Genomic DNA, 20,687 nt, shown 5'->3' on the forward strand with positions numbered 1-20,687 from the left:
CTATTGCTTAAAAACAAATTTTAAGCAAAGTTTCTTTTCATGTTAGTGTAGAAAAACATACAGTTAAGGACAATGGACACATCATGGGGTTAAATGAGTTTAGAAAGTGATCATCTTTCTTCGCTCAACCAGTGTTGCTCAAATGCAGGGGTGCCGTGTGATCGTTATCGTTTAAAAAATGTAAAAATAATAAAGACTCCAGTGATGTCACCATGACATCATAACGGGAACCAACCAGTTACAAGAAAATGTAAACAAATTATAAAAATAAAAAGCTCAATGTAAAAATAGGTGCCCATACACCTCATGCCCCTGCCACTAGAAATATACATTAAAAAAAACCTTTCTTGCCTCCAAAGTACAAAAATAAGAAAACAAAAATGTAGAATGTAAGGGAGCATTTTACACCCCTTATCAAACGATACACTTATTGCCCTATAACATGAGAAAAAAAGGCAGGTTTTTCATAGACTTTTGTAGATGGACAATAAATTAAATGATACAATAAAAATAATGGAATCTAAAGAAAACAGCCGTTGTTATGAAGGGTACAACATTTTCAAAAACAGTCAGGTCACGAAGGGGTTAAACAAACATATGGTAAAAAAAACAAAACACAAAATAACCTACGGTAAGCTGGGTACTAGTCAATGGGGTGACTAGCAAGATCCTTTTTCACTATGCATGTTACAGCGCTTGCCACTTCCTTGCTGAAGGAAAAGCTCTGTGGTGTCGACCCTTCATTGAGTCGAAAAACCACAGTTCTTCTTCCAACTCCCACTTCATTTAATAAATCGTGTAGCTTTACATAGGCAAATACAATTCCAGGAGAACGTATAATAATGAATTTATAAAACAGCCAACACTAAGGAATGATGGAGTCCATCGCATACATCCAGTACGTAGAACTCTTTACTTACTGTTTATTGCTTTGTCGAGATCAGTTTAGTATTTTAGGATATTGTATGCACATTTCTAGAGATGTTCTATTCATCCATTGGAAATGTGAATAACGGTGATTACCATTACTATTTAACATTTCTGTTGCCCTGTGTGAATACATAAATAGTGTTATGAATAGGACTAGTTACAAAGTTTGCACGTGCAAAAAAGATACATATTTTAGTTGCCATTTTTACATACCTATTAATGACTAATTACTGAATAAGTATGAAGAGTGCTAAGAGAAGAAATATATTAATACAGCCAGGGGATTAGGTCAGGCATAAGACCATCCTGAAAATTACATAAGGCCAAGAACCGAGCACGAAGAAGACCAAGAAGTGACTGTGGTCTTCACAGCAGGAAAGCATGGGCAGACTACACGATCCAATGACCTCTTATCTGCCATGAGTTTCTTACTATTTTCTACAGGTGAGATACCTTCTATTTCCTAAGCAGTACGTTCCATATAGCATGTGAAGAGACAGTAATACAAGCTGGAAGCGTGCTGCTATTCTTGTGAAGATTGTGTGAAGGTGCACACAAGATTCACTGTTCATAATCATGATGCATGACTGTACATACACACAGTCGGCCATATGTTTGGCTAAACCAAAGAATGGAATAAACTGAACCACAGTGAGACACAACCATTAACCACTAACACGTCTGTGGGAGTAACAGTCCTGGAGCCACCTGCTGTTCAGAGATGGCCTTCAACCATGGTTTTAGCAGGAATGGACCTAACACTAGAAAATTTAGTAAAATTTCATATTCTATAATTCTTTAACAACCAAGAACACAATTTCCACTCCAAAAAACTTCCTAAATGTCATTTTAGGTCTTCTACTTTCTTGACGAGTTCTGTGGATGAACAGATCATCCCGGGCTCATGAGCCTAACCCAAGCCTTTGTTCAGTGAGCTCACATGAGTTAGGCTGGACCTGCTCACAACATAAGGAAAGCTATACATGGTCTGCTTGTTAAGACCAAAATGCTGAGGGCTTTGAGTCAGCTTTAGGCTGAACGTAGTGGCATCATATCCATGCCATTGGCGCACAAAAAATGGCAGTTGGCAGTTGTTTGTGCCAGGAAGCCCCCCAAATTTCCATAAATGTACAACTATTATTAATGTTATGTAACTCCACCTATCGAAGCATGGTTTAAAGGTTTAATTTATATTAAATTCAATATGATCAGTGCCTTTCTACATATCTACCCATAAAGGTGAACAGCAGAGAAATGTAAAGTGTCGACACATCACAGTTTCCTCTGGCTGGGAAGACACGTCATGATGATATCACTGTTGTTAAAGTAAAGTAATATGATGTTTAACATTCAGTTGTAACTGCCCCATTGCTACAGCCGGGTGATTTGTACTCCAAACACCTCGTGCCTCCTACTCCTCCTCTCACCGTGACTGGCCCGGCTTATCCCCGGACCTGCCCGGCAGCTGCCACGTTTCAGTGGTGACGTCAGCCTAACTAACCAAATCCGCTAGAGGGAGCCGGAGATACCTTCCAGGAACCAGGACAAGGAGCGGGGCGTGGCTCGCAAGCCGGGGTGGGTGAGAGCCCTTACTACGCATGCTCACCTCACCCACGGTATGATGGGAAATGTAGTCTATTATAACGCGCTACCTATGCTCGTCAACAGTTGGCTCGGGCGCCGGCGGACTACATTTCCCAGAGAGCAACGGGCGGCCGGCCTCCTGTCGGCAGTGCGAAGTCTTCCTGAGTTGGAGGATTCGCTATTTCCTGGTTTCGTCCGGCAGCCATTTTGGGGTTACAGAGAGCTGGTCCTGTGGTGACTCTGTTGGTTTTGGGGGGTTCATCCCGGGTGTGTGGGGGGACTTAGGACTTATAATTATATATTTTACTTTACTCTTTGTAGATATTTTTGTTAATTTTTAATTTACCCCCTCGTTCTCTGTGACCCGGGTTTTGCTCGCCAAGCGTCGGGTCTCCTGTGTTTTGTGTGTGTGTTTCTGCAGAAGCGGCTGGGAGATCAGTGACATGTCCAGTATGAATCCCGAGTAGTGAGTATCCGCAACGTTTATCGGTGTCTGTCTTCTGCTTCGGCCTGTTATTGAGAGGAGGTGACATATTGGGGAGGGAGAGGACATACTGCACTAATTCCACTCCTAGGCCTCTATTTCACTCCTTTCATTATGCTTATTTTCCTCGTTTTCCGTAAGATTCTTTTCTACGTCTGTGAAGAGACCCTTAAGCCTTTATTTTTTAATGTTCTATGATACGCATTTCTAGATTTTCCTTTATTTCATGACCAGGACACGTCATACATATTCTTATGAGGCAATCTATTAATTAGACCACCTGTGGGGTAACAGCATATGGTATATGATGCTCTCTGATGATCTGTGTCTATAGAGCCTATTATGACAACTGAGAGGCAGATCTTGCCAGTGTTTGGTCACTTGTGAATATTCTGTTAAATATATTAATTATTTTTTGGTTTTAGCTCATGTGGGGGAGAGGAGGGTAATCTGACACGATGACGGTTGGAAGTAGTTAAATTAATTAGGGGTGGAGGAGTGCGCCTGGAGTAGGGAACTAGCTAAATCATGAAAGAACGAATGATACATCAGACCCGGACATCCTTTCTAGAGCTGCCCTGTTACAAAATCATGAATGGGCTGGGAGGTGTCACTATGAAATGGCTCGTTGGATAGGTGTATCTGCTGATCTGGCAATCGGGCAAGTTTAATGGCAGGCTGAAACCGTAAGGATTGGTGATAATTATTGTGTTCCAGATTAGTGATGCAAAACTCTGATAACACTCTAAAGATTACCCTTTAAACTGCTGAAGTATGTTTCACGCTAAGGCCACATCACCTATATTATTGTCACCAACCCGAGTCGTTTAACCCATTTGTCCACTTATCTGCTAGTAGAACTTCCCCTTCGAAAGATAAGGGGGGGAGCCGAGTTCTTTTTAACGGTTGAATAATTGATCTTTTTGGTGTTTAAAGGGCATTCTGTATAGAACCTAGAGATCCGTGGCAGCACAAGAGACCTTCTCTGCTGGTACCTTCTTCCCTGTATCACACAGATAATTATAGGATCTCAGCTGTCACTGTGGACTCTGCCCCTTCATATGTAATAGTTTATAAAACCTTACATAGGAACAGAAAGCAAACCCTTTGGAGGTTTGGGTTTTTACACCAGCCTCCCACCACAGGCCTAAATTTACCGGAAATAAATTCTGTCTAAATATGTATGTGTAATATATATATATATATATATATATATGTGTGTGTGTGTGCGTGAGATGGTCTACTCTACAGCATCGCTACGTCTTTTCATCGGTTTACTGCTAGGAAAGTGGCATACGCAGGATTAGAACTGTTTTTATCAGGAAGGATAACCCCTGTGAATGAGTTCTTAGCCGGCCTTCGTTTTAGCAGCGAGTCATGTGTATGTCACATGGTTCTTGCAAAACAGATATTTCTGCAGATTTGGCAATCTTCTGGCAGCGGATACTGTGAACGCTTCCTTTATCAAATTACTTAAGCGCTCCTTTTGCAAGTGTGTTTGCTCCCTTCTCTGTCTATTATATTAAGAAGCACCGGTTTTCTTTTAGGCAGCGGCGGTTCCCCACGGATTCCAGAATTCAGCAGTTTTAGTAGCTTATGGATCAAGGGTCAGTTTAGTTCACTATTCCATCGTAGCCTGCTTTTCAGAATGATTAAAACCTCCCCATATTACCATCCCAAGAGCCTAATTCAGTAATGGTCTTATATTTCCCCCGCAGCCACCCATCAAAGCATCCCGGGGCGACGCTTTTGTCTAAATAGTGCCTCGTTAATGATGTACCTGCATTTCATGACACTTAAATATCATTAAGAGTGTTCCAAAGAACATTCTTTAATACAGGTAGGCAGCATTGTACTTTGTTAGTTAATACCCGGGGAAATAACCAGCCCGCAGCCTTGCTGTGCCTTCTCTATAGTCTGTGTTGATAGAGCTTCTTCTATGTTGAGATCGGAGTATGAGTGGTGGGATCACATGAACCTTTGCATAATCTTCTTAGATCGTGATGAACAGGTAGCTCTTAGTTGTGGAATTACGCTTCCCATAATACTTGGCAAGTATCCTAAAAGAAAACAATGCACCAGTTGTGATGTTTTTGAAGGAGAGTATATTTCTTGGGAACCCTGCAGCTCAACTATGATGTTGCATTTAAATCATGGCTGCCTGGATAATGTATTTTTTAAGCAGCCACAATGAAGGGAGGTTATCGGATGGTAACTTAGATTTGCTGTCTTTGTGCTGTGGGAATGCATTAGGGATCGTGTAAGTGGAACATCAAACATGTAATGAGTGCTTTACATGGACAGGGAGTCTGGCTTCTTCTTTACCTATTTGTAGATGAGGCATTTCTCCAGGATGCTGCTGTACAGCTCTGCAGCTGGAACATCCTTCAACAGGAAGCTTAAGTGCTGCTGCCGCTCGGCAGTCATGCATTGCTTCCCGCTGGGGCATGGCCTAGACTGGTTCTGTCTATGCTTCTTCTACCCACCGTTCTCTATTGGCATTAACGTCACTTTGCATTTCTCTTTGTGTTTTCTCCCATATTTCTGAATGTTTTGTTCTCCTGGGAATCTATTTACATGTAATTACAATGGCTCTAGTTCAGCTATAGGCACCTATTTAACCCACTGCATCATGGAGCTGTCTTTTCGTATTGGATGTTTTTATTTGTACCTTTTTATTAATTAGCGTTCGCTCGGGCCCTGGATTTCAGTAGACTTCAATGAAACTGTTCCGAGGTGAGCATTTAATCTGGGCCTTGACACACTTATGTAAAAACTAGGTGCCTTGGCAGCTGCCTCGATATAGCTAGCGAATATAAAATGACACAACATTGTGAGCCAGATCAAAAAATGTAGGCTTTTGGGATTATTTTTAAAAACAATTTGATTTTTTTTTTACATTTTTTGAAACCGTAGGTGTGATGGTAAAAAAAGAACAGATCTATGTAGATTATCTTAATACATATCAATCGCAGCATCATCCATCAATACCTCTTGGCAGAAAATATTGCATACCCTTTTGTGATTTAATGGTTACCTGTATTTTGTATTCTGTTTGTCTTTTCATATCATTAACAGATTTGCATGAAATATGCGTATTTGTCGCATATCACACATGAAGTTATTCTGTGTTGCCTAGCCTATAGATCCGACGCTCTGTGTCTATACCCTTTCCTGTGGTTTTAGTGAACTCCTTGACTGCACCATTGTGCGGCTCTTTGTTTCTTTATCCAGTGAGCAAATAGTTAAAGTGAAGCCGCGAGTTCCTATAACCACAGGCTCATTGTTAACGCAGTGCCAGAAGGTGCATTGTGGGGTAAGTACCCTTGCTTTTGAATGCTGTGGGGCAGACCGGCCTGTTGCCTAGCATTTCTCTTCTGAGCCTCGGCTGCTGTTTTCAAGCTAAGACATAAAAAATGCAAAGTGGCTCTTTTATGGAAAGGGTTGGGGCTGTTGGTTATAGGGATGGTTTACATCACAAACATGGAAGTGGGGTGAATGATACATGAAGGGACGTGTGACATGTTTCCCGATCCTGTTCAGTCTACTGACTGTTTTGTATTTTCTTCAAATTATAATGGTAATAATCTGTTATTTTAGAATATAAAAAAGATTTAACTACTTAGAGGCACACTCTGGCCATCAAATGCATTAACCCCACCTCAGCGGCTTGCCGTGCAGCAGATGTGTTCGGGCAAAGATACCTCCTTGCGTTGGGTATTTTTTGGCTTTCCTGCCACTCATTGGTTGCCTCACGTTGTCGATCAGTGATAAGAAATTGTCACATGTACATTATTACATGAAATGCATTGCTTGCTCTTCTCCATCCCTTCTTTGTTAGCATCATTAGGAACCTGGTCATTCCAAGCCTGATGTGGACACGCAAGCGCATTTCCAATATCATTGCCATGGACGTTCCACATCTTAATTATGGATGTAAAAAGCAGCAGCTGTAAAGCAGAGGGCAAACTAACCAGCGTGTCGGGCCGCTGTAGCTGGAAGACCACACAGATGGTAGAATGGTTTGAAAGCCCAATTGTAACTGCACAATTTGCCGTATTCTCACATCAACCTCTATGGTTGAAGTGATTATGCAGCATAATTAGAATAATCTCATAACATCAGTGTGTCGGATATTTGGGACATTTCCATCATGTTCGGTAAATGTGGAGGAATTTCAAAATGACACCCCTGTTTTTGGCAGATTCGGTTTGTTAAGCGGTCTGGCAGATATGTTTGGCAACGTTGTGTTCTCATCTATACAGAGCCCTGTGCGAAACTTTCAAGGACAGGCATGCTTTGCCATCCTATACATTGCCTCTCACAGCCCACAGGACGTTAGTGTAAGAAACTGTAGACCATATAAAAGCAAAGACTGTTTGATGTGTAGCTGTTATACTGTCTCATGTTATCGATGTGTTCACGGGGTCATGTGGCGGTGATGAAGTCTTTTATGGGCCACATCCTTTAGCTTTTTTAGCCGTAGAGCTTTGCCTGTTCTCAGTTGCCTGGGTGTAGAAATAAGTACCGACCCCAGTGTGAATACATATAGAAATAACAGATGGTAACAACAACAGGGGCTTCTTTTAATTGTTGGCAGCTGATTTCAGTTTCATTTAAATATGAGATGTTGGTGAAGGTCCATTTTTTTTTTTTTGACAATTTGTACTTGGCTCCTGTTCCACCAGAACCCAGGAATGTCAAAGCGTGTGGCGTGTTTCAGAGTAGCTAATGCCAGTCACGGTTTAAGATGTACTGTATGGTCAAATGTATTGGGGCACCTGACCATTGCATCAACAGTGAGTTTGATGACATCACATTCTAAATACATAGATAATATGTAGTTGGTCGCCCCTTTCAGAGCATCCACTCTTGGGAAAGATTTTCACAAATTTTTGGGGTGTTTCTGTGGGAATTTTAGCCCGTTCATCCTGTAGGTCATTTTTGAGGTCAGGTACTGATGTTGGACGAGAAGCATGGCTCACAGTCTCCGTTCCATGGTTACATGGAAAGCCTGTCCTGCTGGTTTAGAACAGTTTTTTGTGGTTTTTTTTGGGTGGGGCAAGTCTAGGGGACATGGTTCAATATATTATGTTTGTGCTACATCAGGATTTTCTTTATATTTAAAATATAGTTCATTACCTTTGATTGCATGGATGAAAATGTATTTACACATTTAATATTTTTAATGCAGTTTTATTTCACAATGGTTATTACCGTGCAAATATTCAGATTTTTAGCCAGTTCTGACTGAACAGGTTACAGCATTTAACCCCTGAATTTTTCGCCAGACCTTTTTTTTAATTTTTTTTATTTATTAAAGGATCCCTTAAAATGAGAATATAAGTTTTACTAACTTGGATATATTCCATTTGATACGCATCTCGCATGTCCTCTCCTGGAACACGCATTGAGAGATTAGCTCATAAAATATTACAAAATGGCTTAAACCAGTGCTGTTCAAACATTAGCAGCCTAACCTGTCTAGCAAGCCTCTAGAAAAAGAAACCACCTGAAATTGCCCGCATCTTATATTCCCAATGCCTTAATATTTAAATAATTTTGTAAAAGGTAAAATATATATATATATTTGTAAAATTTGACACCTACTAGTGTTCCCCTTTATGCCCTAGAGTAGAGCCATTCATTGTCTAAAGGAAAGGATGGATCACCTTAATTATTTACTTGTAAAGAAAGGAGTCAGGTCTGTATCACCGGATGCTTTGGGCTCGTCTTATGTTGGCTATCTTGTCCTCACAAAGAGTTTGGAAGCTGTTGCCCCCCAGGCAGGGCAATAAGAAAAGTCTTTGATGTGTTTCTCAGCACTTTGCTTCAGTTATAAAGGCAGCCCCCTCTAATCGGTGTGTTTTTCTAGTTCGGTTTAATGTGCCTAATGTGCGGCTAATGTTAATTCAGTCTCCCTGCATCATCTTAAGTTTTTTCATGCTTATTTTGCTTGGTAGTTCTTACCTAGACAGTTAAACGGGACGTCCTAAAATGTAAGTGGATTGGTCCTTTTGCTCGAAGGGACTGTGTTAATGGCTAGGGCAGCTATGGGCATAAGTGAAATAAAAGGGGTGAACTTGCCTGACATTGGGTTTTATAGTACCATGGAAATGGAGACTAAATTGGGAGGTCTTTGATGTCCCCGTTTTTCCGTCTATGCCCCCATTTTGTACATGCAAACATATCTAATCTGTTTTCTTCAACCTTAAAAAAAGATTACCCAGGATGCTCCCACTGCATATTTGTTACGGTTTATATTGTCGGTTACACTACTGCGCAGGTTAGAAAATTCTTTAATTGGAAGATGCAGGAATTTAACCACATGGGACATTCCGAGTGCCCCCAGCCCCCACCCAAGTAATTAACAATGGCTTTGGGCATGTGATGTGCCTAGTCCGTGTACCTGCTAAACATGCCTGGCTGGTTCTTAAGTTCCTCAAATATTTCTAAGTCCCCATAAAACATATTTAAATTATTTCTTTTTCATTTTTACTATTTACGTTTTCACAGTAATGTTCTTTTATACAGTATTACCTTATCTGTAAAAAACATAATATCCCTAATTAAAAGTTTGCAGATTATGTGTAAAGACAAACTTCAATGCTTTAAAGCTGTCTTATCACCATGGCAACAAGTGCATTGTTCTGCCAGTTTCCACCGAGCCCTCCTTTCAATGGTGTTAAACCTGCTTAACTTTTCTCATTGCTTGATCCAGCTGTAGATGGGTTAAATTAAAAGCAGTGTATTCCCAGATACTTATTGGGCCCCCTTGATAGCCGGCACAGCTCTGGTGCTCATCTCGTGGTGAACCTGTGAGCGGTTGCAGGCGGTGTAATGAATGTGAGGGTTGTTGCTGTTGTGCACAAGTGTTCATTCTTCCACCCCTCGTAGTGAATAGTATGAGCTGGCAAGAGTTCAATAATCTGTTTTGGAGTCAGTTTACTAGGCAGAGGGAGAATAGTCTGCGATCACTGGGCATTTATGGGGTATTAGGCAAGTGACATCAAGTTGCCCCTTATATAGTAACATTCCCAATGCTGATTGCTCACTTTTCCATTGTGATCATAGAAGGTTACTAATGAGAATACAATATTGTAGATCATTATATAGTCGTGGTTGGCGGAGGGTTCTCCTTCTGCCCACTTATACAAAATAGCAAGTGCGTATCTCAAAAATACCAATTAAAGCATGTTTTACTTTAATATTATAAAAGCTATCAGATGGGGATACAATGCGCATGCAGTGTCTATAAAGCTCGAAGTTAGGGTTAGACCCCCTATACAATTCACTAACGTATATGAGCTTTTTCACCCCATGGCAGATTCTTAAAATATCTGAAATTGCAGAGATGTTTTCCATCCAAAGAAGAGCGAAGGTTCTTTCCAGATGATCAGTAAAGGGAAAAGAAGAAAGTAAAATAAACAAACGCAGAATTTTAGCTTTACAAATGTGTTCTCTTACTGAAGGTTTTCAGGGATGTTATTAGCACCTGTCTACAGAAAAGAACACTAATTTGTATTGAGTAGTTTAAAGAGATGACCTATATCCATGCGTGGAGTGTTTTTAGTCTGTGCTTCTATGAGTGTAGAGCAAAATATTTTGACTGGAATACCATGAAATCCACCAAGGTGGATTTTCATGCTTCGACTCCATTGATATTGTATTGTCGGCTTCTCTACGCTGCTACGCCGATGACTTAATAACTCAACTAAAAAGCAGCTTGGGATCAAAGTATCTTGTTCTATGCAGTTTTTGGTAATTTCACTAGCAAAGTACTTTGATCAAGGTGTATTGTGAATATATATATATATATATAACGTTAAACGCCAGACCTTCCGTAATTCATCATCTTCGCCATTTCTGCTACCGAGTGCAGTTGCGTAATATTTGCCCATCCTCTTGGTAACGCCTCAAGTTATTCCCTTCAGCTCTCAATGCATTAAATGTAGAGAATGTGGAAGAGTAATGGCATCAAGTTAAATGTTCTACTCATCACGTGAATATGTTACGGCAGTTCATCCAGGAATGCAGATGTGCGAAGTGTAGAGTTCAAACCTGTAGAGTGTTAAAATCAACCTGTCGCCAAAAAAGCACAGAACTAGACTATATATGCAGCTTTTGTAGTAATTGTACTGTTTCTAACACCCACTCTGTCTTGGACCTTATATCTGTCAATTTAAAAATATCTTAAAATTCCCCAAATAACTGTCTATCCAAAAAAAGGGTAATTCTAAAAGCAGTTAAGCTAATACAAGCCTGGGTGCGAGGATGATTAGATGAAATCGATTGAAATTGATTTTATTTCTACCCCCTCCCCCACACGTTTTTATTGAGGTATGGTACCGCCTAAATTCCAACTGAAACCCTCCTATGGAGGGTTCTCTTTATTAAATGCACAGATAAGGGGTGTCCGCTTCCACTGAGGTGCCTTCAATGTCCACACGTCAAGGGTTTGATGTCCCTCCTGACAGGCCGATAACCCTAGGTGTTGCTGCACTTTTGTGCGGTTGGGTTTACATAGAAACACCTTCTGGTCCTACATGAATGAAACCCTGGAGGCTCAAGGTTCTCAAGGGTCATGGCAGCGCCTGGTTTAAGCAGTGATGTTACAAATAGGGTCATTTGTAAACCGACAGAAACTTGAAAGAATTCATACACACCGCTGTAATTGCCAGATCTAAAATAGGATTTGTCGAGCTGGGTTTTGAATTTCATAATGTATTGTATCAGAAACGCAAACTCCCTCTTTAGGAAGTTATTACAGATTTACACATTTTCGCTTAGTGTTTGCAATAAAACGTATCATTTGAGTCAGTATTTATCTGGTTTTATTCCAGCTGTTTTAGGTTCTTAATCACTTGACCTCCTTGACATTAAATGTAAGACATACAACATTGCGACGGTCTATCTGAAATATGTGTTTCTTTTCATACATGACCCAAGCCTGATACTCCGGAGAATATAAATGAGTTAAGTCGGAAGGGTCCTCGGGCTTTCTTTGCCGCAGCGGTGTTCTCTCTGTGGGTGACGAGACTTTGTGGTCATGGTAACTTTGTCCTACCTCATTATTTGAGCCCAGTGCTTGGGGCAGATCACCGTCACAAAGCTTCACGCCTGACACGGCTGTTTGTTTGCCGTCCAGAAAAAGCTTGATGGTTCCTAGTCCCAGAAAAGTCAAAGAATCTCTCCACCTCCCACCGCGACTTTATTTATAATTTTGCTCTCTTGTGTTGCTGTTAATTCCGAGGACGTTCTGCATTCCAGAGGGCTGTGCCCATTTACAACCTACAAACCTTTAAATCTCATTGCCCATATTATGCTTCTCTTACAGTACAGGGTCCTTCAAAGGGGCTTAAACTGGCCACAGTAATAAATCCAGAAGCAGTATGGTGGGCGTATGTGCTTTGCTTTAAGAACTGTATGTGTAATATATATATATATATATATATATATATATATATATATATATATATATATATATATATATATATGTGTATGTATATTGGAAGTAAGCAGTATCCTAAAATATGTGAACCTTATTTTATGAATAACCCAATTTGTCTTTTTGTGTTGGGGTCCATCTGCTGTGAAAGGAGGGCTTGATAGTGAGCTGTCGGTAGCTTGGCTTTGTAGTAGTAAAGCGCCAGCTCTAAATCAAATGTTGACGTTAGATGTTGGGTGTGGAGGTTGTGACCTCCTGGAAACGGCAGCGGAAACCCTACCATGTGATTGCCGTTCTGTAGGCCAGGTCTGACCGGTTGTTATGTGTTTCCTTGCTAATGGGTTCCCTTTTTCTTTTTACAGTGACTATTTATTCAAATTGCTTCTGATTGGCGACTCTGGTGTGGGGAAATCTTGCCTTCTGCTTAGGTTTGCAGTAAGTATTTTTTTCTGCAGTTTTTTTTTTTCTTTATAAAGGTTTGATCACTGCTTCTGCAGGCAAACATAACTACTTTGCTTGCATACTAGATGTTTTTTTAATAAGTGTATTTTTATTAAATCAGCTTTTCATTGCATTTTCATTAAATATTTTGGGTCGCTAAAAATTACACACACTATCAGAATTTAAAAACGTAGGTAGTTTAGATTATTCCATTTTCATTTCTTGTATGCCAAGTCACACAAACATTTCCTACATAACACATGCTGCTGAAACAATCTGTTATGTGTAACTCACATCTAATGGGCAGCAAGGGGTGATCAGCAACTGGAGGAACCAAGCATAGACCCGATTGAGACGTTATATTCCCTTTTTTAAATTTCTTCTGTGCAAGAAACTGGAAAAAACAGCAGTGCAGAATATTAACCCCTTCACGACAGAGCCCATACATGTATGGGCTCACAATGCATTGTCCTTAATGGGTTTCAGTACAACCTGTTGTCCTTAAGGGGTTAAAGTGTGTTTCAATACATATAGATGTGTACATTGGTGTTTTTTTTTTTTTTATTATTGACAGTGCAGTAGACTGCAGTTTTTTCAGCCACTAATGGTAAGGGGAGTAAGGTTTCTACACAGGAAGGTAATCTGGATCCTATTATGTTCCAGTAGATCAGGTGCTGGTTTTCCTTGAATAATTTAAAGGGCACAATGAAAATTCAGGGAACGATATAGTTCAGTTGCTGTTTTGCTTTTCACTTTACCAAGGTGTGTGTGTGTTTTTCTTTATTCCAGATTTGTAATTCTAAAAATATGTAACTCATTTTAAATCAGTATGAGTAGGTTAATATGCATTCTCGAAAACAAAAATCTTTTAGAAGAAACTGCAGCGCAATTCCCATTCCAGTCAAGAATAAAACTTACGTACCATTTATTTCACATCACTGAGCAATGTTCTGTCCATTAGATAAATGCAGAAACTGACTATATAAACTGTACACACACGAAGGCTGTTTAAGAACCAGCAGTTTAAACTACTTGGGTCACTCAAGTGACGCCTTCCATGTGTAGGCTGCGCAGCCGTGTTACTCACAAAGGTAGTTCTCGGGGGGGGGGGGGGTTCTTCAGTCAATGGCATTCTAAGCAGCCCTGTCCGTGTCTCTGGACATGTTAAGTCCGCTGGTTAGCAGAATGACAATCATTACGACTCCTATCGTGTGTTGTAAATATGTCACGTCGGTTTGCTGCAGTTTGAGTTTGCGGCGCAGTGTAAAGCGTTGTATATAAATGCATGCTTTATATACAATGAGGGAACATAATTTGGTTTAACGATCAGGGAGATGGTTGATTAGCATATGTATATACCACAATGCATTCTATAAAGTAGCCGATGGCACCCAGGGAAATGGTATTTGGTTCATCAAAACCATTCATTTAGTATTCAGTGTCAGTTTGTCACAGGAACTTTTTGCGCCATAAGTGAACCTGCACGTTCTTCCAGTGTGATAGTTGGTTGCCAGACCTGATGAAATTTACGTTATATGAGTTAATCATGACACCATGTCCCATCTTATCTCAGGCAACCTTTATCAGGCTTCATTAGTCACCATGTTTAGCCCCATTGACCATTAATCACACATCCACTGACACGGAAGCTTAACAAATAAACCTTACCTGTTCTCTGACCTTTTCTTAGCCAACACCCTCTGGTGTAAGAGCCAACTAAATCATGCACAACACTCACATTTCTCACTGCTGTGTTAGCTGTAAATGTACATGTTATACCCGGTTTACAGAAAACCCAAGTCCCAGTACAAAAGTTAGTGAGATTGTAAGAATGCGAGTGGGACCCTCGTAAGCCCACCATTCTTGCCAGGAAAGTACTGTAAGGCTCGATGGCAAGCTCATGGGCTGGTTCTCAACTCCTGTTGTGTCTTATGTGTTAATGTATACTTGGTTTGTATGTATTAACTGCCCCATTTAAATTGCAAAGTGCTGAGCAATCTGTAATAATAATTGTGTACATTTAAAATGTGGCTAAATGACACTAATGGCAGCACAATACAGACCATATACCAGAAACCGCAAGGAGGCAATCATCCGTTTGCTCGAGGAGCTGAACCTTCTTGTACTCTTTACTGACACCTGGTGCATGTATTATGATTACTAGACGTTAAACTAGGTGTCCCTGGTTAAGTTTAAGGGAATCTGAATTTAAACTTTATTGCCTTTGTAATTAATTACATTTCGCTATTAAATATTTTATATACTCCTCCGCCCCTGAAAGGTTTTTTTTTCTTCAATTCAGTGGATATTTTGTTTTACAAGCATGTTACAAAAACGCTAATCTGTCTATAAAGGAGAATTGGAGACTTCCGATCAGCTGTGAAATCAGATGTCTCTCCTAATAGAAAATAACCTCGGACCTGCTGCTACTGTTTTTAATTTGTGCTAAAAGGCATTTTGTTTGCATGCATATCAGATATCATTTATAGTTTGCGGTTGGTTTACTCGCTGTAGATTATTGGTTGAATTGCATGTTATGTGTGATCTCGCTTTATTGGGTATGCATTAAGAATAGGGCTGCAACAACGAATCGATAATGAAAGTCGTTGTCAACAAACTTCATTATCGATTAGTTGAATCGATTTTATTGAATATAAGATGATAATATAAGAAGATAAGCAAATGCTCTGAAAAATACCCTTCATCTTGTGATGATGTGATGAGCACTGCAGGGGACCCGGATCCTCCTCTCAGACAACCGGCCGGTGTCTGTGCGATGCACGCAGACATCCTCCGCTACTGTCCACTTCCGCCGAGGCTTCTATGATGGAGCCACCAGCGTCGCATGACCTTCCGGTGCTCAGTCATAGAAGCTCCAGCGAAAGTGCGAGCCAGCAGCAGAGGTTTGTCTGTGCTGATCGCACAGACGTTCACTGGCTGCCTCTACTAGACACAAAGGAACCTGGATTTTAAATACCTAGGTGTGTTTGTAATTACTACATTCACACAGTGATATTTAGAGGTTATTTCAGATTATTTCTCTGGCGTGGTGTCGATAAAATTATGTATTATGGTCTTTACAAACGTAATAACATGCTATACCTGCATTCCTATTTCCCCCTAGGATGACACATACACGGAAAGTTACATCAGTACAATTGGTGTGGATTTTAAAATCAGGACTATAGAATTAGATGGAAAAACAATTAAACTTCAAATAGTAAGTAACTGTGAAGATGTCTCTCCACTGCTGCTGTGAGTGTTTTTCTGCCATATTAAACAAAATTAATTACATTTAAAGGAAACCATCTGCTATCTACACTGCCTGCAGGGGCTGCAATAAATCTGCATTAACAGGGCACAGGTGCACAGGCCGTGCGGCCCCCTTATTCATATCTGGATTCTGAAGCCTTACACCGCTTTGGAAGAGTAAAACCTAATGAGCTTTATAGCACTGGTTGAAAAAAAAGATTGGTCATGGTGCAGTTTTACTGCTACTATAGTGGAGGTGAAGGCCCTGAGACATGATTAAATAATGTATCTTGGGAAAATTGGCCAGTGTAAAATAAAGAAAACGTAGCGATTAAAAATCGATCTGTATAGTACCATGCTGTCATCAGAAGAGGAATTTGGGAATAACTATTTTTGGGGACTTAAAGGTACTCGTATTTGATTGACAGGGACACACAAATCCATCAATACTTCTGTTCCCTTCACTTCATTAAAACACATTCAATATACATGATTGGGGCATCCTCGTATTAGCCCCTGCAGGTGTCACTTGGTGAATTGGGATTAATGTTTAGCTTCATGATTGGGATTTTGTCAAAGCCTAGTGTAGCATTTAACGGTTGATATGTCTCTGGATGAACTTTGTATATAACGAGTAACCAATCTAAATATTCTCAAGCACGTCGTAAGAACATTCTGTAGATAACTTGTTCATGCTCAGAAAGGTTGATGACGACACAGAGTAACCATTTTATAGCCAACGGTGAAATGCCCCATCTGCACCGCTTACACTTTTATTTTATCTTTTTATAAACAGTGGGACACGGCTGGCCAGGAAAGATTCCGAACCATCACATCCAGTTACTACAGAGGAGCTCACGGCATCATAGTTGTTTATGATGTTACAGACCAGGTAATTTCTGCTTAATTTTATGTATTCTGTATTTTCATAAATCCAGGTATCTTGTACCTTAGCAGAATATTGAGGTCTTTGCTTCCTTAGGTTGAGCACCACATTTCACGAAACCTGTAAACAATATAGGCCTTAGACCATCTATGCTTTTCATAGCTTTTTGAAACCGGAAACACGTTCTTACAGTTTGACTGTAGATTTTATACTAGGCGATTGCTTGAAATCTGAGAAAATCCAAACTTTTTTTTTTGCATTCTTTTCTGCTGTGAAGAACAGCTTCCTGCCTGAAAATTAGGCATAGCAAGGTCTACACACATCTTGAAATGTCAAGCCCTGTCAGGGTATGGGACATGTTCATTAAGGGATACTGGGATAACCTGTCACAGGTTATTGCAAATTACACTTTTACTTGTAGCCTTAAAGGAGCAGTCAGTTCAGTTTGAGTAAACTTTCAATGCTTTTTGTCATTCTCTAGGAATCGTTCAACAACGTAAAGCAGTGGCTTCAGGAGATAGACCGTTATGCAAGTGAAAATGTGAACAAGTTGTTGGTAGGAAACAAGTGTGATCTGACTACAAAGAAAGTAGTGGATTATACAACAGCAAAGGTGAGTTGTGATGTCAGATGTTCGCACAACCCATTTTATCCTCACTCATCTTGCATTTGTTTTAACTGCTAAGGATTGGGATGTATGATAAGAAAGGGCCAGTTGGTAGGGGTCTCACAACCCCAACATATCAAAGTATTGATATATTTAGTAATATTTCACAGCAAACTATACGTAAACTATTAATAGATTCAATGCTTGTCTACATCTCTTTGTAATGTATCTTGTTATAAGTTAGTTTTATTGTTGCCATTGCATAATCCAAACCCTGTTGACCAGAGATGTTTTCTCATTCAGGAGTTTGCAGACTCTCTCGGGATCCCGTTTTTGGAGACAAGTGCAAAGAATGCAACAAACGTAGAGCAGGCCTTCATGACAATGGCTGCCGAGATCAAAAAGCGAATGGGACCTGGGGCTACAGCTGGCGGTGCAGAGAAGTCCAACGTCAAAATCCAGAGCACTCCAGTCAAGCAGTCCAGCGGAGGTTGCTGCTAAAGCCCTTATTCACCCATTTCCTCACAGCAGTGAAATCTCAATCTGAACCTAAGTGACAAAACAAAATTGCCTGAATTGTACTGTATGTAGCCGCACTACAACAGAATCTTACCGTCTCCCCAAAGGTCAGCGATTGTAAACGCTCAATACTGACTTTTTTTTTTTATGCCCTTGACTCAAGACAGCTAACTTCATTTTCAGAACTGTTTTAAACCTTCCCTGCTCCCCCTTGTGTGCCGGTTTCTCAATAACGTGTGTAACCTCTGTTGCTTTACTAATACCAGATTGTCATCCCTGTGGTTAAGATACATATTCCCGCCCAACCGCACCTCATTTTTTGATGCTTGGCATGTTTAGGTGTCAGGTTTAGTCTTCTGAAGATGAAGTTCAGCCATTTTGTATCAAACAGCACAACGAGTGTCTGTCAGTTTCCATGCATCAATAAAGTTTAGTGAGATGTTCTATGTAAGATCTGATTTTGCTAGTTCTTTCTTGTAGAGTTCCAAATGGAAAGATTACACTATCTGATTGGCTCTTCTGTTGCCGTAGGAGCCTCCGACACATTGCTCTGCGATAAGCTGTCGGCTCCTCTGACGACACAAGTGTGATTAGTTTCTTCATACTCTGCATATAATTTGTGGCTGCAGAACATTGTAATTTGTTGCACACCATGTAACAAATAACTGAAGAAATGTTTAATAAATATTGTACTTATTGGAAGTAATATCAAACTGTATGGTGATAAGTATTGTCTTAATTTGTCTAGTAAAGGAGACATGAAGGTATCTAGTATTTCTGCCTCTTCGGCCAAGACGGTGCCCTTATGTAATTGAAGTTTACATGACGGGTATGCAAACGGAAAACTAACAAGTGCTTAACTAACCCAATCAAACGCAACCACTATAGTGCTTCTCAATGTCTAATCAGCAAAAGTTTCAAATAGTTTAATTGTAAAAGATAAATATATTAGTTTAAATGTACAGTGTTTGCCCCCCCCTTTTTAATCCTAAAACGTACCCTTTCTATTGGTTTTAATGATTCTGCAGGTGTAGAGCAGTGCAAGTGTGACGGTGATGTGATTTTGCCATTAAGGTTATGCTGTTTCATTCTTTTCATTAATCATGGTTACTTTTACTATATGGCGTCCGCCCACCACCTTTATGCCAGTCCTGAGCTTGACGTGGTATATGTACAGACCAGTGTGTGATAAAACAAGTTATAAAAACAAAATAGTGAGCTTGCATATAAAAATCACTGTAATAAAAAAAAACACAACAAAAGGCGATTCCTGTAATTAACGGTGGTTTAAAGACAGAAAAGCAAACTCCTGTCTGATGTATATAGCGTTTAACCCTTATGTGGATGGCGTATAATTATGCTAACTTATGCTTATTATACAGGTTGGAAATTGGAAACCCATGTGTTTGTCTAAATGCAAATAAAACATCTTAACACTGAACATGTAGTCAGAAGTCATAATGACAAGCAGACTAGCCTGGGCCACGCAGTGTTAAATTACCCCATAATTTGCTGCTGTGTTCATCAGCCTAGTGATATCACATCAGGATTTCTTCGAGCTATGTTTGTGTGTTTTGGGGGGGGGGGTTTTGCCATGCTGCCCTACTGAGTGTTTGCTTTGCCATCTGTTACCAAGAAGCAGCTGGCCGAGACTGATGAAGGCTGATAATCTAACAACTGCCGGCGTGTCGTGTTTCCTAACATTATACTGTAGCTTTGGTCTAACCCCATTGACCTTCTACTGCAAAAAGGGCTAGGTTGGCCATTTGTAATGCCTAGTGTAAATCAATGAGTTCTTGAGCTGGCTCACTGAACTATGCGTTGTAATTGGGCCACCTCAAGCCTTCGTGCGGGAGAAGCTGGCCATGGAAGAACCTCCATAGTTCAGATGATCGTTTGTAACTACAATTCTACGACCAAATGCTGTATGTTGTGCAGATGGATCCCACTGAAAATGCCATTGTGTAAACACTAGGGGACTATGACCGTAAGAGTCATCAAAGCTTTATCGAGAGGCTCAAACTCTGCTGTAGGACAACGTTTCCAGTTGTCTTTTTTTAACACATTTCCTCTTAAGATCTCAACAAACCCTCCACTGTTAACAAAACCTAAGACATGAATGCACACAAGATCACGTGACTTTCAGAATGTATGTTCTAGACCATTTGAATATGCCTCGTGTAGTAACACTGAAAGGAGTGACTGTAATGTTAAATCAGATGATTATGCACTCTTTACCACCAAATGCTGGATGACTTCAAGCCATTTCACTTTGTACTTTTTTACTTCACTACTGCTTTTCCACATTTCCTATTAACCTGATCACCTTGCATACGCATGGATCTTGTTGCTACGAAACCTAGTCCAGCACACAACTGTTTTTACGTTACCTCAGTGTTTTACATGTGATGGTACGTGTGCGCGCTCTTTCGGTTCTGATTTAGGCCATACATAGGGTCCCCCCTGCGTTTCAATCAATGGATCAGAAATTGGAGCTTTTACAATGGGACTAACTTCTCAATGCTACTCCATCACT

At 40.2% G+C, this 20,687-nt stretch overlaps 1 protein-coding gene across 2 annotated transcripts; it reads left to right on the plus strand.

Moving 5' to 3' along the window:
- Positions 1 to 2,957: 2,957 nt before the first annotated feature.
- LOC149303242 (ras-related protein Rab-1A-like) lies at positions 2,958 to 18,133 on the plus strand. 2 transcript variants are annotated; one of them, XM_089481369.1, is made up of 6 exons: positions 2,958 to 2,980; positions 12,809 to 12,881; positions 16,012 to 16,107; positions 16,936 to 17,031; positions 17,507 to 17,638; positions 17,936 to 18,133. In XM_089481369.1, exons 1-6 carry the CDS (start codon positions 2,958 to 2,960, stop codon positions 18,131 to 18,133), a joined length of 618 nt encoding a protein of 205 aa, XP_089337495.1. The 2 variants fall into 2 exon arrangements, with proteins under 2 accessions (XP_089337495.1, XP_089337496.1); XM_089481370.1 differs by lacking the exons at positions 16,936 to 17,031; positions 17,507 to 17,638.
- The last annotated feature ends 2,554 nt before the right edge of the window (positions 18,134 to 20,687 follow it).

The sequence above is a fragment of the Sceloporus occidentalis genome, unplaced genomic scaffold, assembly GCF_023333645.1.
Source record: "Sceloporus occidentalis isolate IW3139 unplaced genomic scaffold, rSceOcc1.0.p SCAF_15, whole genome shotgun sequence".
Lineage (NCBI taxonomy): Eukaryota > Metazoa > Chordata > Lepidosauria > Squamata > Phrynosomatidae > Sceloporus > Sceloporus occidentalis.

What these genes read in the sequence shown, in the direction of transcription:
- LOC149303242 (XM_089481369.1), top strand. Translation starts at nt 2,958, where the DNA reads ATGTCCAGTATGAATCCCGAGTA. An exon ending in TCCAGTATGAATCCCGAGTA is followed by an intron (nt 2,981 to 12,808) that starts GTGAGTATCCGC and finishes TTCTTTTTACAG; the next exon opens with TGACTATTTATTCAAATTGC. An exon ending in AAACAATTAAACTTCAAATA is followed by an intron (nt 16,108 to 16,935) that starts GTAAGTAACTGT and finishes TTTTATAAACAG; the next exon opens with TGGGACACGGCTGGCCAGGA.